Source organism: Lissotriton vulgaris, chromosome 2_1 (genome assembly GCF_964263255.1).
Source record: "Lissotriton vulgaris chromosome 2_1, aLisVul1.2, whole genome shotgun sequence".
NCBI lineage: Eukaryota > Metazoa > Chordata > Amphibia > Caudata > Salamandridae > Lissotriton > Lissotriton vulgaris.
This window is the reverse complement of record NC_141687.1, coordinates 1,015,252,389-1,015,271,074: the sequence shown is the minus strand read 5'-3', so window position 1 is coordinate 1,015,271,074 and position 18,686 is coordinate 1,015,252,389. Positions and strand designations below refer to the sequence as shown.

Here is an 18,686-nt window from a genome sequence, read left to right as displayed (position 1 = left end):
ACAGAGTCCAACACTTTCAATATTAAATGTTATTTACTTTGGAATGTGAATAGAGAATCTGACCCCTCCAGAGTCCACCACTTTCCCCATGTTGCTTAAAGATTAAAGTGGGAACACACCTTGTAGATATTGTCTAATATGTCTAACATTGTTCCTCTTTTTGTGACAAATGCATTCTTACATGATTTCTCTTACGTCATGCTACAATTAAATAGTATATATAAATAATGTAACTTTCGCTTGCATTTCTTGTTATGGGATCAAAAAAATGGGCATCATATTAAGCAGTGATGTCTTTCATTCAAGTACACTGCCAAATTTGCCAGAACTGCAAACATATTTGCAGAAAAGTTGATTATCCTTTGGTTGTAAAGGCATTTTCTATGTGTGTAGAGGACATATGAGTTCTTTGGAGAAAGGCATGTGTATTGTACAACCCAAAATAATAATGTAAGAATATTTCTCAGCAGCACATAGCATGGCAAAGTAACTGTTCTCCTTTTTAAAGATAGGTTTTTTATATCTGGTAAAGAGGGTCACATTCTGGAATCAGAAGGTATTTTTCATAAAAATCAAATGCTCTTTAAAAGTAATAACATATTACTTCAGTAACTTACTTAACTGCGGAAATTTGATCTTCAACTTCAAATGTTCCAAGTCTCTTGTAAATTGCATGCATAAAACTGTCACCTTGATAAGCTGTTCCCCTGCCATCCACTGATGCAATAATGATGTTTTCTGAACTGGCCAGGTATGTTCTCCACCCAATTGCAAATGTGTGTTGGGCCTCCTGACTAGCAGGTCCTCCATACCTGCAAGGAACAATTTCATGTTTAATTCACTTTGCTGCATAGATATGAAGTAATTTCTTGGATTGAAGTATATCTTTAAGTGTCAGAAATGTTTGGTGTAAGGCTTTTCAAATGGTTTGTATCTATAATTGGAGTATAAACCTTTTTTATGTGTGCACTTAAATTTCCCAGGGTACAAAAGAGAGGACATGCTGAGGTACATCCTACATTGCATCACCAGAGCAAGTGAGAGGAGAGGAGAAGAGAGGGGAGGAGGGGAGAGGAGAGAAGAGGAGAGGAGCAGAAAGAAGAGTGGGAGGAGAGGAGAGGAGAGGAGAGGAGAGGAGAGGTGAGGAGAGGAGAGGAGAGGAGAGGAGAGGAGAGGAGAGGAGAGGAGAGGAGAGGAGAGGAGAGGAGAGGAGAGGAGAGGAGAGGAGAGGAGAGGAGAGGAGAGGAGAGGAGAGGAGAGGAGAATACAAAACATGACAAGTATAAAATCACCATAACATGTGCCCCAAAATGAGTTTGAGAACTATCAATTCATCCTTAATGTTTGGATTGAAGATGCTGGTCCATTCTCCATATTTTACTTTATCCTCAACATTTCATTGAATGTGTCTGTTTTTGCCATAGCTTGAGGGCACTCTACTCCCAACAAGATCTTCCAGACTAATGTTCTAATGCACGCCATTGGTCTCACACCCTGTAGTCTTGAGGGGGTAGTCCCTCTTGATCTGTTTATAGGGTTGCACAACAGCATCAAGTAGAGTTCAAGTTGGCTGACCCCAGACAGCTTGGTAAGGAAGCTGATGTGTGTGTGGAGATTAGGGTGTCTAAGATGTCATTTGGGTGATCATAAGAAAAGAAAGGGGATTCAGTCCAGAGGGTCAGTCAGTAAGTCAGTCAGTCAAGGCAATGTTTATTTAGACCTTGGTCTTTAAACAATAGTAAAACCAATTGCAGTTAAAACATTCCACAGCACAATTTATACAATCTTAACATTAGAAGAAATAAATTAAGATGGAGTAACAATAGTGAGAAAACTTCATTGGGCGACACTGTTCTTTATAAAAGATATATATAAATTAAAACTTTAGGATGCTATACAATTCATCTATTTTAGGAGGAAATTTTATTTTAACCTTTCCTTTTAAAGTAAAACATTGTAAAAACTCTAAAAGTTACGGCTAATATGCTCTAAGGAAGCTTTGTATTGCCTTCGTATAGTTCCCTAGTGCAATCGCGATCTCGATAGTGGGCATTTCTGTGATTAAGTTTACCGCCTGTGCCCGTAGCCTTATATCGTATTTTAATAGTATTGGTCGAAGGTATCATTTACGCTGTTCTAATATTGTTGCACAATCTAGCAAAATGTGCAAAATATCACCTTTTGTTCCCAACATGCACTTACAATAACTATCGTGATCCAACATTTTTGTTTTTAATTCTTCATTTACCAGCCAAGGATTTATACCAATTCGCAATCTTAAGATCTCCTGTCTGTACCAGTGGTTGGGTGAAATGTCCAGATAGGGGAACCAATTTTCATTTGACAATGACTCCCTCATAAAATGTACAGATTTTGTCTTAGCCAGATATTCCATGTCTGTACGTCTAGAGAATTCTTGTCCATGATTCCTCATGGCACTTTTAGAGAATTCTACATGCAGGGATTCATTGCAGATTTCAACCTTTATTTTCTCACAGGCCAATAAGATTTTCTTCCTATTCACTTTTGCCCAATTTAGGTTGCTAGATCGGATCTCTTTTCTGCACCATTGGGATACCTTCTGACCTTTCTCTGAGTCCAAGCGTTTCCAAAATCTAATTAAAGCTATTTGTGACTGAACCCCCTAAGCCGTTGTTCCTATCTCGGTTCTTATTGCTTGGATCATCAACGAACGTGGTAGAGTCAACAGAGTTTTCAGGCATTTCCCTTCCTCCAAGTCCTAATCACGTTTGCCGCTTAAATAAAGCACTTCTGCTCCATAAAGTACTTGTGAGGGTATCATTGCATGGAATGCCTTTAACAGCGTTCTGTGAGACATATCTCCGTAATCACAGTTAAATATTTTCAGTCCACAGATCGATGTAAAGGCTTTCGCTTTCTGAGCTTTTAGATGCGTGTGCCACTTTAAAGAACTATCGAACCACATCTCAAGGTAGCGATATTCATTCAGCATTTCCAATTTCAAGTCTCCTAAAACCAATTAAACTTAGTATCTTTTTTCAAAGGCATAACATTTTTGTCTTTTCCAGATTTACAATTAAAAATTTCCTTTCACAATATTGTCTAAATGAATTTAGCTTTCTTTGGAGGCCCAATTCAGTCTGGTCTAAAATTACCAAGTCATATGCGTACAGTAGGCAGGACACTTTATTACCGTCCATTCTTGGGCTTGCACTTCTTTCGACCTCTAGGGATGCTGGTAGATCTGCTAAAAATATGGCAAATAACAGAGGGGCCAACACGCAGCCCTGTCTAAGGCTATTTTCAATTGGTATTGTTGGCGTCAGTGACACTTCTGTGTCTTTAATAACTTGTGCCCATTTTCCACTATGTAGCTCTTTTATTATAGCCAGCAAGCCTTCAGGAATATTTTTATTTGCAAGAGTTTCCCAAAGGCAGTTCCGGTCAACTGAGTCGAACGCTGCTCGGAAATCAACAAAACAGCAGCGCAGCTTACCGTTTTGTTCTATTGACTTGCGTGCTACTGCCCACAAAGCAATGCAGTGATCGACAAGGAGTGCCCTTCTTTAAAGCCCCCCTGTTCAACTGGAACAATTGAGAACTCCTCCACCCAATCTTTTAGTCTATTCAAAATTATTTTTGAGAAGACTTTTTCTCCTATGTCTAACAGATTAATCAACCTGTAATTTTGTGGTGCATTCATTCTACCTTTTTTATGGATTGGCCTTATTACTGCCCCCTTCTAATTCCTTGGAATTTTCCCTACTGCCAATATTACCTGGAAGAATTGGGAAAAGAATCTCACCCACCACTTTATCTGTGACTTTAATATTATTGCTGGGAGATTATCTGGTCCTGCTGCTCATGTTAATTTCAATTTCATTATTGTATTTTCTACATTCTGATATGTGAAGTCTGGTTTTAGTTCTTCCATTAGGTCTTGCCATGGCTGGGGCTCTGCTACTACTACTTCTCCACAGGGCCATAAAGTTCCTTCAGGTTCTTCTCCCAAGCTGCCTCGTCAACTACACAGTTCATTGCCCCAATGGCAACAAAGATAAAAGGAGTTCTCATTAGGGCCCCAGAGGTCTACTCAAGCAGGGGAGGCTAGAGTGTGCCTTGACAGTCACAAGCCTGGACATAACAAAGGAGACTCAGTCTGTTCCAAGAAGTTCCCCACTCGTGGGCAGTAATAATGGAGTCCAAGAAGTCCAGAGCAGATTATCGTAGATACTCTCTATACAGTAGTCAATGCTGACATTGGGGTGAAGTTTTGTTCCTTGGTAATGTCACCTTTAGTGCGGCAGGGTCATTGGCCTGAAGAAGGTAGCTGTGAGCCCTGCAATTCCAGAGAAGTATCTGTTGGGAAATGACCTAGAAACCTCTGCTAGGGCTGAGGTGGAAAAGAAGACTCATGATGAAATGGTGGGTCTGCCTGAGTGGGTGTTTCTGGCCTCAAGGTTAGGTTATCCTGAAGCCTGGAAAAATGGTCCAAGTTACCACAACCTAGAGGAAGGGCAACAGGCGTGGGTAACCAGCCTCAAAACTTTCCACAAGTAAGAAAAAGACACACAACTAGTGGACGGGATGCAGACCAAATCAAAACATTAACCAAACATTAACCACCAGTCAAGAGATCTGGGTTAAATCCATCATTCTTTTGCTCACCATGCCACCCCAGTTTAGACCTGGCAATATGCAAATCTGTCTTGACCCTGTGCCTCATGGGAACAGTCCAGCCCGATGTGCCAAGCCAGGTCCTACCTGTACCGAACACAAGTATCCTAGGACAGGTTTCAGGGTTTCACCCCTCATCAGCCAGGATAGCTGGAATCCAGTGGCACAGTTAGCCCGGGACCCACGTCTTGGCATACACAGCGCACTTAGGGCGAGAAAGCAAAAGACACACAACTGATGGACGGAATGCAGAACAAATCAAAACATCATGCCACCCCAGTTTAGACCTGGCCATATGCAAATAAGTCTTGAACCTGTGCCTCATGGGAACAGTGCAGCCTAAAATGCCAAGCCAGGTCCTCCCTGGACCGAACACAATTATCCTAGGGCCAGTTTCGGGGTTCCAACTCTCATCAGCCAGGATAGCTTGAATCCAGTGACACAGTGAGCCTGGGAGCCACGTCTGGGCATACCCGGGGCACTTAGGGTGAGAAAGCAAATGACACACAACAGTTCAACAGACTGCAGAACAAATCAAACAATCACCCTCAGTCAAGAGATCTGGGTTAAATCCATCATTCTTATGCCATCCCAGTTTAGACTAGGGCATATGCAAATCAGTCTTGATCCTGTGCCTCATGAGATCAGTCCAGCCCCAACTGTCAAGCCAGGCACTCCCTGGACCGGAAACAAGCAGCTTAGGACCAGTTTCAGGGTTTCACCCCTCATCAGCGAGGATAACTTGAATCCAATGGCACAGTGAGCCTTGGACCCACATATGAGGATACCAGGTGACTTAGGGTGAGAAAGCAAAAGACACACAACTGGCATAGAGAGCAGAAAAACGATGGATTTAGGCCTGTGCTCTCCAAGCCACTGGAGTCAAGCTATCCTGGTTGATGAGGGGATTAACACCGAAACCGGTCCTAGGATGCTTGTTTACAGTCCAGGGAGGTCCTGGCCTGGCAGTTCGGGCTGGACTGTTCCCACTGGGCGCAGGGTCAAGACTGATTTGCATATGCCTAGGTCCAAACTAGAATGGCATGGGGAGCAAAAAAACGATTGATTTAGGTCCAGGAGAAGAGGGATACCAGTGGAGCACACATGATCTACTGGGAAGAAGCTGTCTGATACAGTGAGTCTAGAGACCCATGGCCTGGGGCTATCAGGAGATTGGTGGTTCTCCAACAGCATAGGACCTGTCTCCTAAACCTAGCCCATTGCATAAGCTTGGATTGACATTTGGGGCAGACGAAAGCCTGGGATAGGTTGGTCAGCCACTTTACTGGCCCCAGATGTCTGAAAATATGAAGCATTTTTGTTGCTCCTGCACCACCTGTCAAGCCTGTGGCAGGACTGAAGGGCAACTCAAAGCTCCCTTAATTCCACTACCTGTGATTTGGATGCCTATTCAGAGGGTGGGAATTGACACTTCTGGGCCCCTGGACCGTAAAAATGCTTCAGGTAATAGGTTCATCATTGTGGTGATGTGGTAGTCCATGCCACTAGGTACCTTGGAGCCATACCTCTGAGGATGGTAACTGTACCTCTGAGGATGGTAACTGTGCCCATGATGGCCGGGCCCTGGTTAATATCTTTACCAGCTAGGGTTCCTCAAAGAGGTATTCTCAGATAGTGGCACAAACTGTGTACTAGAAGGCTATTTGAGATGAGTGTGGGGGTGAAATGTAAGTTCACCACACCTTATAACCTTCCCAAACCAATGGTCTTGTGAGGTGATTCAACAAGGTATGAATATGGGGTTGTTTGAGAAACTTCATAGGAAGAGGGATGCCCTATCCCCATGCCTCTTCGATGCCTACAAGGAATCACTGAAAAAGGGAGTGGGCTTCGGTCCCTTTGCACTTTTGTATAGGTCCCCTGTCAGAGGTTCCTTCAGTCTTGTCCGAGAAGAGTGGAAGTAACCTGTCAAGGAACCCAAACAGAACATAGTGGAGTATGTTCTAGGTCTGTGTTATCACATAGGTGAATACATGAAAAGGTCTAGCAAAACCTTGGAGGCCAGTTAGAAGCTTATCAAGCACTGACATGACCAGAAAGCAACCTTTATAGAATACCAGCTAGTTCACAAGGTGAGGTGTGTAGATCTTGTGGCTCCCAAGGCCATCCAGGACAAACGAACTGGGCTCCAAACAGTACTGGAAAATATGGGTGAGTTCACCTACTTGGTGGACCTTGCTAACCCCCAGACACCCCAGCAGGGCGATCCATGTCACCAGTCTGAAGCCCTAATTTGACAAGGTGGCTCTGACCATGCGCATGATCACTGATGGAGGGTAGGGAGAAAAAAGTGAGCCTCTCCCAGATCTCCTCTCCCACAATGACAACGATGGATCAGGAGGGAGTACTGTTCTGCCCTACACTGACAGAGCAGCAGAAGAGACACTTTCACCAATTGTAGGAACAGTTTGCTAGACTGTTCTCTCTGGCACGTGGACTGACTCAATGTTGTGTCAAGAGTAAAATCTACAGATTATCATAAAAGGTAAGAGCCAGAATTAAGGCGGAGCCTCCAAAATGGTTTTCCTGTGGGTCTTAGCCCTCCAGTACTCCCTGGACCAGCCCTATAATGCTGGGGTCCAAGGCTAACCCGAAAGGGGGGACTCCTGAATTCAAGTTTTGTGTGGACTACAGACGACTGAATGCTGTCACCAAGACTGATGCACCATCCATTACCGAGATGATGAGCTTATTGACCGCTTGGGGGCTTCCAAGTATCTCAGCATGTTTGCTTTAACATCTGGGTACTGACAGATTGCCCTGACTGAGGGAGCAAAGGAAAGGTCAGCAATCTCACCTCTTGAGAGCCACTTCCAATTTAAGGGGAAGCCCTTTGGGTTGATGAATGTCCATACCACCTTACAGAGGCTAGTGAACAAGGTGCTTTCTGGGCTGGAGCACTTTAGTGCAGCATATCTAGATGATGTTTCTCTGTTTATATCTACTTGGCAGGACCACTTGAATCACCTCTGACAAGTGCTTGAAGACCAGCAGCATGCAGGCCTCACTATAAAGACCAGCAAGTTCCCAATTAGATTTCTAGTGTATCAGGACACCGAGTTGGCATGGGACATTTGCAGCCTCTCTATCTCAAGATCTAGACAATCATGGCTTGGGACTCTCACAAAACCCAGATTCAGGTCAGATCTTTCATGGGTCTGACAGGATACTATAGAATGTAGGTATGCACCATTGTACCCCCTAACAGAGCTAACTTCAAAGAAGCAGCTAAAGAAAGTCATCTGGACGGAAGACTGCAAGAAGGTCTTTGACACCCTGAAAGAGGCGCAGTGCACAGCAGCCATACTAAAGGCACCTGATTTTAGCAAAGAGTTTGTGATTCAAACAGCTACCTCAGCATATGAAATTGAGGAAATGTTATCTCAACTCGCAGCTTCATGATGATGGTTAGGATCAACCAATTCCCTTTGTTAGAAGTCGATGACTCCCCAGAGAGCAGTTTTGGAATGACTAGGAGAGGAAAGCCTTTGCTGGGGTTGATCACTGAAGAAGCAGAGAGCCTATATATTTAGGACTCACTTTAGGGGTTAAACCCACCACAGGTCTCTCAGATGGCTACTGCAGGTGAAAGGGGAAAATGCCAAACTGTTGCGGTGGTCCATCTCCTGACAGGTTATGGACTTTACCGAGGAGCAGAGATCCTCGGTGCCGATGGCAGTTCCAGGTTCTTCCACTTGAATAATGAGAACTACCAAGCTGAGGGTTCGGCGCAAAGGCTGGCTCTGCGTGCAATCCCACGCTGCGCACATCTGAAGGTAATGCACGGCGGGCGGTTGGCATACTTACGAATAGAAATAACATTTTACTTTATGTAAAAAAAAATAGAAATTCACTACAAAAAAACAAAGTGATGTTATAGTTATGTTTGGCAATAATATCTTACTTTACATTTAAAAAAATACCTTGGAAATGTACTGACTAAACCAAAGGTTTAAGTAAACAGGTGAATTTCAGTGTTTTTGTTGTTGTTTAAAATGGTACATTTATACTGACATTTTCACCTAAGTATAAAGTCACTTTAACCTTTGTTTTTTTGTGAATATAGATAGAGATACATATTTTATTTTCCTTTTCCTTTTTTAGTACATTAACTTTACTGCGAAGTCTTGCTAGCCCTAGAAACAATTCTATTAGGCTACCAGTATGTAAACTCACAACTTTCTATAGTATTTCTCGTATTGCACGAATAATCTTCAGAATTAGACTCGAAAGTTCTTTAAGATGCGAATTGATGAGTAAGTAGGTTTTAGAAAATACGTACACATAGATGAGAAGAGGGTACTTCTTGGATTTTTTAAAATGTGGCGGCAGAGTCATCTTATACCATACACCTAGAAAGAAAAGAGAAAATAAGGAGGGTTCCCCGCTGTGACAAAAACGGATGGCATACATCACTGTTACGATTTTGGACGAACTTCCCAGCTCCTGCTAAATATTCAGTCCTTACAATAAGCAGATTCTTTCAATGCATGTTTACTTGCAAACAATGTAAGGCATATCGATAGAGCCAGAAAACACACAGTAAGGGAAAAGAAAATGTTGCCTAATGATGCGTTGCAGAACTGGGGTTGAAGCAGCCTAACGGCGCCTTTTCTCTATTAGCGTGTCATGAATGTGTGCATTGGCGCCGAACGAAGCTGTGGCCCACATGCATCAAGCACTTTTTCATTCGCAAACGGTGCGATTCCTTAAAATCGGCCGTTTGCGAATGCAAAAGTGCTTTTTGGGATGCATGAAGCAATTTTAGAATTTGCAACATTGTTGCGAGTTCTAAAATTGCGGGTGCTTTTAAGAAGTCGCAGATGTGCGACTTCTTAAAAGCAATGCATCATCACTTTTGACAAGTGAAAATTCGCACTTAGGGTTCCAAATTTACCGAGTGGTTGAACCACTCGGTAAATTTGGAAAAAGTGTTTAAAATGCTTAAAATGTTATTTTTTCAACATTCATGTTACGGACACACATGTCCTTAGGACATGTGTGTGTGCAACATGATGCGAAAAATACATTTCAGGGGTGCATGGGGGGGTCCTTTGGACCCCCCCCTGCACCCATGAAATTTTCTAAGTGCCACTCGCAATTTGAATTGACTCCTATGGGCCTTTTGGCCCATAGGAATCAATGGAAATTGCGAAAATTTACTTAAGAATTCGGTATTTCTTTGGGATTCGGTAAAAAATGCGATTTTTACCGAATCACAAAGAAATACCGAAAAAAATGATGCATAGCATTTTGCATTTCCTAAATAGCGATTCCTTAATTTTCGCTATTTAGGAAATGCAAAATCCTACAATGATGCATGTGCCCCTGTGTGCCTAATTCCGAACGAAATCACGTTGTCTGCACTCCATATATTAACTGTGAAGCTCGAGGAAATTCTCTGAGTTTGTGCATCGGCTGCAGACACCGAAGTTTGGAAACACAGAGCAACAACAAAATCTAGGTTTGGACTGGCCATATGAGACATAGGGACCCTCTGTGTCCACCCCAATAGGCTGAGGACCAATGTGCTTCTTTTAGGGGCGCATGCAATGAAGGGTCACCAGCTATCCATCCCCCACACAGCTCTTTGGGAATACGCACGTGGAAATGCACACAGGGCCGCTTTACAGCATTATAGGGCCGGGCAAAGCAGTGACCTGGCCCAGTCCTGCCTACACAACCACTCACAGGAATACAAGTTTCTAATGGAAAATGAGTGTTAAATTCTGGTTGCATGGGGCTGCTATGCTCATGGGGCTCCAAGGCAACTGCCCAGCGTGCCTATGCGTTAAGAGGGCACTGCGTGCACATATAGACAGGCTAAGTTGGTTCGAAACAGGCACAGCAATATAATACGCCTATGCACCCTCTCCCTCATACGGGCCTGGTCTAATGCATGGTATGTACCTGTACAAAAGGGCACTCAATATTTAACATGGATCAGAATTCAGATTCACCAGTTAGTACCCAACGAGATTCTAGTCTGATTGTATTTACGCACAGTTTCTAACAGGCACATGCATCAGTATTGCATTTTGCGATTCCTTAATCGCGAAAAATAAGGAATCGCAATTAAGAAATTGCAAACTTCAATGCATCAAGAAATCGCTATAAAAATTGCGATTTTTTAAAATTCCTTAATTGCGATTCTCTAATTGAGAATCGCAATTAAGGAATTTGCAATTCACCATTGAAAATTGACAAATTAAACATGCAATTTCAAGGGTGCAGGGGTGTCCAAAGGACACCCTGTTGCACCTCGGAAATCTGTTTAGGAGTACATTTTGCACACTCACATGCCCCAAGGGCATGTGTGTGTGTAAAATGGAACTTAGAAAAATGCACTTTAGTGCATTTTTCAACGTTTTCACAAATTACCATGAAGGTCATTGCATTTAAGGAATCTCAATTTGAGATTCCTTAAATGCAATCGCAATTTAAGAAAGTGCAATTTTGCGATTTCTTAAATTGCGAAAATTACTAAAATGTTACTGCATCCCAAAAATGGGAATTGCATTCGCAAACGGCCGAATTTTGCGATTCGCTCCGTTTGCGAATGCAATTTCCTTTGATGCATGTGGCTGTAAATGTATTAAGGCTTCATTACATTTCTGCTGCACTTTGGTACAGTCATAAAGTACTCTATAGATATGCTGACGAGTCAGGTGTGATCTAACGGCCTGTTTTCCGTTTCCATAACTTGTAACGGGAAATAGTTTTTCACCTATTCCAAGGTCTGCAAACTCGGAATTATGTGTCTCTTGTATCAAATTCTGCCAGGCTTTGTCTGGTGAAATCCCTGCAGGAAAAATGTGCAACATTACCAAACACGACAGCATTCCATTTCGGGACCTCTATTGCTGAAAAATACAAATTTCCACACACATCACAAGGTCCACAAACTTCCAATACACAGCTTTTTTACTGCACAAATTCTGTCAAGTTTTACTTCGTGCAGTTAGTGTTGTGAAAATGTGCAGTATTACCGCACCAGTCGGAGTATCAATTTGGATGTGATATCACTGCATAATGGCAATTTGCACGGTTTGGAACGGGGGGCGGGGGGGGTACTGGGTTGGGGGTTTGAGGGTGATGTGCATTACCTCAAATATGGAAAATGTAGCCTTTTCTCCACACCAACTCTGTCTGGACCAATTCTTGCAGGGAAAGTGTGCTGTGCAATAATATTTCACCATATCGATTCCCAAATTGGGGTTTAGTAATTACTGAAGGAGCTGCAAATAACTCATTTACTTTGATTATCCTTAAATCCTGACCTTTCTGCGGTCCTCTGGAAATTTAGTTCTGTGCCACTGTACACAAGTAACACTGTGCAGCAAAAAGTATGTGGTTACCAATGCACGGAACATGTTCAATAAAATATAGCTCCCTGACAAGCATGTGTAAATAGGGAGTGTGTTTTAACCCCCTTAGTAGATCATCCTAACTTTAAACTCGTAGATAAAAGTGATTGCGTAGGTGCCTAGAGCTGTTTTTCAATTCGATTCCAGCTTAATGCATAGAATTATACAATTATCCTGTATCTTAATAAAGCCCTCGTCAAAAACACAGAACTCGAAATTATGTTACTTAAAAAATGTGGTCCCAAACTATGCCTGAAAAGAAAGGCACAACTGAAGTAAATTTAGTGAAAGCAGAAGAGCAAAATGTAAACATCTTAAGTTAAGTTTGAGCAGAAACAATACACAATAGGACATCTTGGAGCAGCTGTGAACTTCCGAGGTTAAACTGACGTTTAGGTAAAGATAACAATAATGCGGAAGTGGCCTCTGATACTTTATGGATAACTCTGAGACAGCAGTAAACCCGGATGTGCTAGTCGCCACCAACCTGTCTAAATTTCTACTGCAGCACATTGCAAAAGGAATTGTGCAATGTAACCAAGTGCAGATGCGAAATAATTAATCTATTTTAAAAAGATGCAAAAATATCTTTGTTGTCGTAAGTATGCCATGTTTTCAACACATTTCAGGACAGATGCTTCCTCCCTCGTCTGCCCTTTAACAACAACTGTTCTTTCAAGTGTCTATCATTTCTCAGGCTTCTTAAAGCAATGAGGCGTGGTGCCAGACAACCCATAACTCCGTGCTTCAACCACACATTTGCATAGTCAAACGTACATACTCATGCATACAAGCACATACGTCACATATGTACAAGTACACATTAAAGTGCGCACAGACACCCGACCTATGAACTCATACAAGTGCTTGTATGCACATTTTGCTTGCCAGCTATTGTCCCTTCTTTCTGTGACGAATAACCCAACAAGGTCTCCATGGTGGAAAATTTCACAGTGACGGTATTGAGAGAGCGCAAAACTGAGTTAGAAAATTGTAGGGGTGCACCATATTCATGAGAAATCAACACCCGCATATATAAAGGATTATAATCATGTTTAGATGTGGTGTAGGTCTACGAAATAATGTACTAGGATTTACCTGGAGTAATGTAGAGTGTTTTGAAAGTACTAATGCCACGTAAATCTAGAAATATTGTTTGCAGTGAAGTATTAATCCAATTAAAAGATGGTCAATAAGTCATTAGTGTATTAAGATGCTTTACTAGAAGTTCATTATTGTATTCATATAACGACATAGAAGTGTTTAAGTTAGAAAATGTATTCTTTTGTTATAATGATGAAGGCCTAATGAACGAAAATGTTTTGCCAATGTTAGAATGTGATACCCAGAACGTGCAGAGGCCCAGGTGGGGAGAAAGACTGTGTAGGCCGAACTGAGAATGTTTCACTTCACATTAAATCATGGAAATGTCTTTCCTAGAAGGTTGCTTCAGAAAATTAATTGCAAGTAGCATGGAACTGTGAACCGATTTATGTGCGTTCTTTTGCAGGTGCAAGATTAACTAGAGATAGTAGAAGAAGGGCCCATTGTGTATGAGCGTTAGGATGGTAGTCCCAGACATGGAGGAGTGGCTGCGGAATTTAGGGAAGCAACTTCAAGAGGAGAAGGCTCTGGGACCCAAGGACGTTTTTCAACGAACAAGGATGAAGATGTCGTAATGGAATTTTCTGAAAGTTAATACCTTTGAGAGGGGCGTACCCTAGGGCGTGTTGCCCATATTGTGGGGTTTGTATTAGGGACAGCACCCCGTAGGAGGAGAGAGCAGGAGCGCATGAGGGCGAAGGAAGATGTTGGTCAGGCAGAGAGCTTTGCTATGCGAGATGGGTTCTTAGGCTAAGTCCGAACAAAGTGAGCGTGCTTCTTTGGAAGTCACCACGGCTGACACCTTTGGTAGGAGGCAACCTTGTTAAGTAGGGATGTCACTTAGTATAGTGTAGGGACAGATTAATCTGGATTCATTCTTTCCTTTTCCGATGCAAACCAAGACTCAAGTTATAGCAATTCTTGTTAGTCTGATGATTTTGGAGCTTATACTTGTATTGTTTCTTAGTCGATTAAGACTTTTCCGTAGAATTATGTTTGTATTAGTGCCTGCTTATCTCCTGAATCTTTTACTGAGGTGTTTATATACACAACTGTTTTGGCTTTATAATAAATCTTTAAACTCGACCTTATGTCAGTAGTTCTTTTGGGAAAGTAATGGGGATCGTTCAAATTGATGTTATACTGGTAAGAAAGATTGCCCTCTACACTCTATGACAGGTAAAAAGGTCTAGTCGACCTGCGACGGGATTCTAGAAAATGCTATTCTGGTTCTAGAGTAGAAATCCCGACTTTCCCAGTTGGTAGCAGAGTAGGATGGTTTATCTTCTGGAGTGAGGGTAATCTAGAGTAGGCTAAGATTCTCCCCAAGGCCCATAGAGATCTGGAGATGTGCGTCCGCAGAACCGCGGACGGAAGATGGCGTTCCACGGAAAATGACGGAGAGTGACGGTGCGGCAGAAAGCAGCAGGTCGTAAGAGAGTGAGTATGAAAAGGGTCATGCGTGTTAGATTGCGGTGTGCATTGTGTTGTTGAATTGTATTGTCTAGCGGAGTTGAGTGCCTGTAGTGTGAAAGGAGATCAGGTTGTGAGCGCGCGCAACTGCTGAAAATCTTAGGCTCAAGGAGAGTTTAAGTGGTTCGGGTGTATCGAACACCCACAGTGATTGTCGACCATTGAAAGGGGATCATGAGGTACCATTGATCGCCCGCAGGACCGAGATAGGGGGAACGAATGTGTGAATGCGTGGGTAACGGACGCTGGTCGGAAGTTGCCGTGTGTATGTAACCTATCAGAGAGGCGATTGTCTGGTCGTTAAGTGGACAGACATTTGCCAGTTCGGTGTCAATTACAGTCAGACTGTGGACGTACAGTCAAGGAAGTGGTTGCTTGGTCGGAAGTGATCATTTCAAGTGTATGATTGGGACGAATGCATGACCGAGAGACGAGCGGAGAAAGGAGGGGAACTGCTGCGAAGCAGAGGCGAGTGACGTCAGAAAGAGCCGCGCTGGGATAGGACGGTTAGTGTGGAGCCGCGCTGAGATTGGGCGGTTAGCAAGAAGCGAGTGACGTCAGAAGAGAGCCGCGCTGGGATAGGGCGGTTAGAGTAAAGCCGCTCTGGGATTGGTGGATTGTCATCGGGAAGTAAACGAACATAGTAAACAAGGAAACATTGTGGTTTTCATTATGAAATGTCGAAAAGGATTGCGAAGCTGTTTTACGGGAGAAAAGAAACCAGAACCTCGGGGTGGGGAAGAGGCTCCACCCGAGGACACGCCAGCTCATTATATGGCTACGAATGTTGGATTGCATACCATATTGTGGCTTGAGAACTGGTGTAAAATGACTGACGGAAGTGAGGAATTGACTTTTCCTAGGTACGGGACATTCAGATTAGAGGTGTTGTACCAGTTAAAAGCGACTATGTCTTCTTTGCGACCTTTACCTAGACCAACACAGTTTGAAGCATTTAATGCATGGATCAGGCAGCCTACGAAAAGAACAGAGATAGGCGACAGGAGAGAGTGAAGAGATCAGTTAGGGCGGTACAGGATGCGAGATGGGATGCACTGGCCAAGAGGTGGAGAGTGCAGACCATTGAAGGAGACAGGTTATAACCATTGCTGGAGAATGTAGGAGATGCCCAAAGAAAGAGCACAAAAGATGACGACAGTGAAACAGACGACAGCCTGATAGAGAGACTGTTGTCGGAGAGACCACCTCCATATAATCCTGAGATAGAAGGGAGCCCAGCACCACCAATGGGAAGAGAGACATCTATAGTAGGCGGTGGAGTTTTAAGAGAGAGCGACTTGGGCCCAGTAGGGGACAGGTTCGGCTCAGTGGAAGGAGAGGGGGTATCTCAACAGTCCCCAGAAGTGAGAGTAGTGGGAAGATTTACGGTGCAGAAGGTACACTGCGAAGAGGGAGTCAGTGCTCAGAGGCTACCAGATGCTCTTACGGTACCTGTCACCATAGGTCCCATAGTATCAGTATACAATCCGGAACAGACACAAGGTGAGAGTCTGCCACAATTAGACAGAGAGAGAAGCACCAGCGAAGGTAGAAGTAATGTGGCAGACGAGTGGAACCAATGGTCCAGACCTGTAGAAAGGAGCACCCCTTTGGCAGCATCGGCAGACTCATCCAGAGAACAGGGAGGTTTTAGACCGATGGATCTGAGAGGACCACGGCCAAGGCCGATTAGGGAATTGAGGCCAGATTTGAGAACCTGGGAGACGGTCGTGGATACCCAGAGCGACAAGGGAAGGTTATGGAAATGGAGGCCAGGACAATAGGGGGGTGTCTCACTGTACGTCTAATGGAAGCAGGCATGAATGGGACAGTAGGGGGGATCTGCATCTACAGATAGAAGACAAGACTGGGACCGTGAAAGATGGGAGCAAGGAAGCGTTCCCCATAACACACCCGAGGAAGACAGACGAGTGAGTCAGGAATGTAAGGGGAGAGACTCGAGTGAAACCTCTAGTTAAGGCACATTGAGGGCAGCAATAAAAGCAAGGAGAATAGATGTGCTGAGACTTAAATCAGAGGTGGAGGAAATAGTAGAAGGTACAATACCCCTGGAGAGAATAGAACTTTACGAACCAGATGAACTGTTGTTTGTAGCAAAAGATGTTACTCGCATGGCAAGGGCAGCCCACGAGAAGTTAACCGAGCTAGCGAACAAATACTCAGTGGATCTGACCAGGACAAAGGCATTTCAAGGTGGCCATAGGTTGCAGTATTCAGACCAAGATCTAGACGAGAAGAGAGTGATCAGATTAAAAACCCACATCAGAGAATTAATTGTGGGAATCCGAATATGGGTCCAACTGGACAAATGGGAGGAAAAGTTGTCAAGGAAGAAGAGCGTTAGGCGAAACACTATAGAGACAGCACCGGGAGCGGGGCTGATGCATGCAGAAACATACCCCTTGAGGGAGGTGGCTCATGGGGGATATGTGCATGTACCTTGGAGTAGGGGAGATTTGGCCACCTTTACGAACACATTTCCTAAATTAAGAGAGAGCCCAATAGAATGGTACAAACAGGTAGAGAGGTTTGTCAAGATCTCGAAAGTACTGTGGGTTGATTTGAACACATTGTTTGACATTGTGGTTCCGGGGGACCTGTGGGTAGCATGTAAAGTCAGCGTTGAATGGCCTACGGAGGAGCCAGAAAGAGATGCACTCACGAATGGACCCTCACCTAGGGTGATGATAAAGTACGAACAGGTGATTACGTGGTTAAAGACTAAAGTACCACCACAGGACATAGATTGGGTGAAAATAGATCGAACTAGACAAGAACCGAAGGAGACAGTCCACGAGTACTATGAGAGACTGTTGCAGATATTCAAGCAGTGCAGCGGTTTGGATGTGATGGATCCAAAGGACATGGGACAGTTTGTGTCCAAGTTTGTTCTGGGACTGAGACCCGAGATCTGTCTCAAGATACAACAACACTTGATTTGTTGGCAGAATAAACCTCTAGATGAGATCCTGAGGTATGCGAGGTACTGCAGTGATGAGATAGACTCTAAGACTAAGAAGCTCAAAGATAAGCTGATGATAGTCCAGATGCAACCGGGAGGACAGGGTCAGTCTGGAAATGGAACATTAGGGAGAAGATCGGGCGGTAGGAAAAGAGACAGTGAGGATGGTCCAAGGCCAAGGGTAGACCTGGCGACTCTGAAAAAGACAACTAGGTGTCATCAATGTCACGAGATCGGGCATTGGAGGCGCGAGTGTCCCCATAACCCAGAAAATCAAGTACAGGAGGAGGAAGAGGAGAGTCAGGCCCCTCAAGTACCGAGAACAACAGTAGTTAAGTTCAAGGCGGCAAAAGGGGGGACTTCCGCTCCTAGAGCTCCAGTTCCCCAGCCACCGAAGATTGCGGCAGGGAACAAGGCTTACCAACAGATGCCTCTCCTGGTAGACGGAGACGAGTACTATCACTTTGACCCAGTGACAGGACGGTGCCTGAGTGAAGGGGAAGATTGTACCTTACGAGCAGTACTAGAGATAGACCAGAGGGGACCCTTTGTAGAAGCTGATGTAGCTGGACACCCCACCACCTTTCTGGTGGATACGGGTGCTACCCGTTCTACTGTATGGTCTGCAGTAGTTCCTAACTTACCACTTTCCGGACAAACTATCCAAGTTGTAGGTGTCGCAAATAGGAGGATGACAAACCCACTGACAGAACCAGTCCCAGTAAAAATAGGGAATTTCAGGGACAACCACCAATTCGTGGTATGCGATTCTAGTCCTGTGTGTCTGCTAGGAAGGGATCTGTTATGTAAACTTAACTGCACCATCTACTGTACACCTAAGGGAGTGGAGTTAGAGACAAACAACGACGATGCTGCCTTTAAGGTTGCAAACACACATGTGTGCATAGAACTGTATCCTGCACTAACGGTAGAAGAACTCCCCTGGGACTTGAGAGAGACAGTCAGATAGGAAGTTTGGGACTTTACTGGAGAAGAAATTGGATTGATCAAAGGAGTGGAGCCAGTTAAGATTCAAGTGAGACCTAATGCAGAGTTCCCAAGAACACCCCAATACAAGT

At 43.8% G+C, this 18,686-nt stretch overlaps 1 protein-coding gene across 2 annotated transcripts in view; it reads right to left on the bottom strand.

The window, feature by feature from the left end:
• FAP (fibroblast activation protein alpha) overlaps positions 1 to 18,686 on the bottom strand; it is an 830,211-nt gene that overhangs the window by 302,549 nt on the left and 508,976 nt on the right. The window contains exons 19-20 of one of the 2 annotated variants that reach the window (XM_086956603.1): positions 8,963 to 9,032; positions 618 to 812 (exon numbers count right to left, since the gene is read on the bottom strand). In XM_086956603.1, coding sequence (XP_086812729.1) covers positions 618 to 812; positions 8,963 to 9,032 — 265 coding nt within the window. The remainder of the gene's footprint in view (positions 1 to 617; positions 813 to 8,962; positions 9,033 to 18,686) is intronic. The other variant, XM_086956604.1, reaches the window with a different exon arrangement.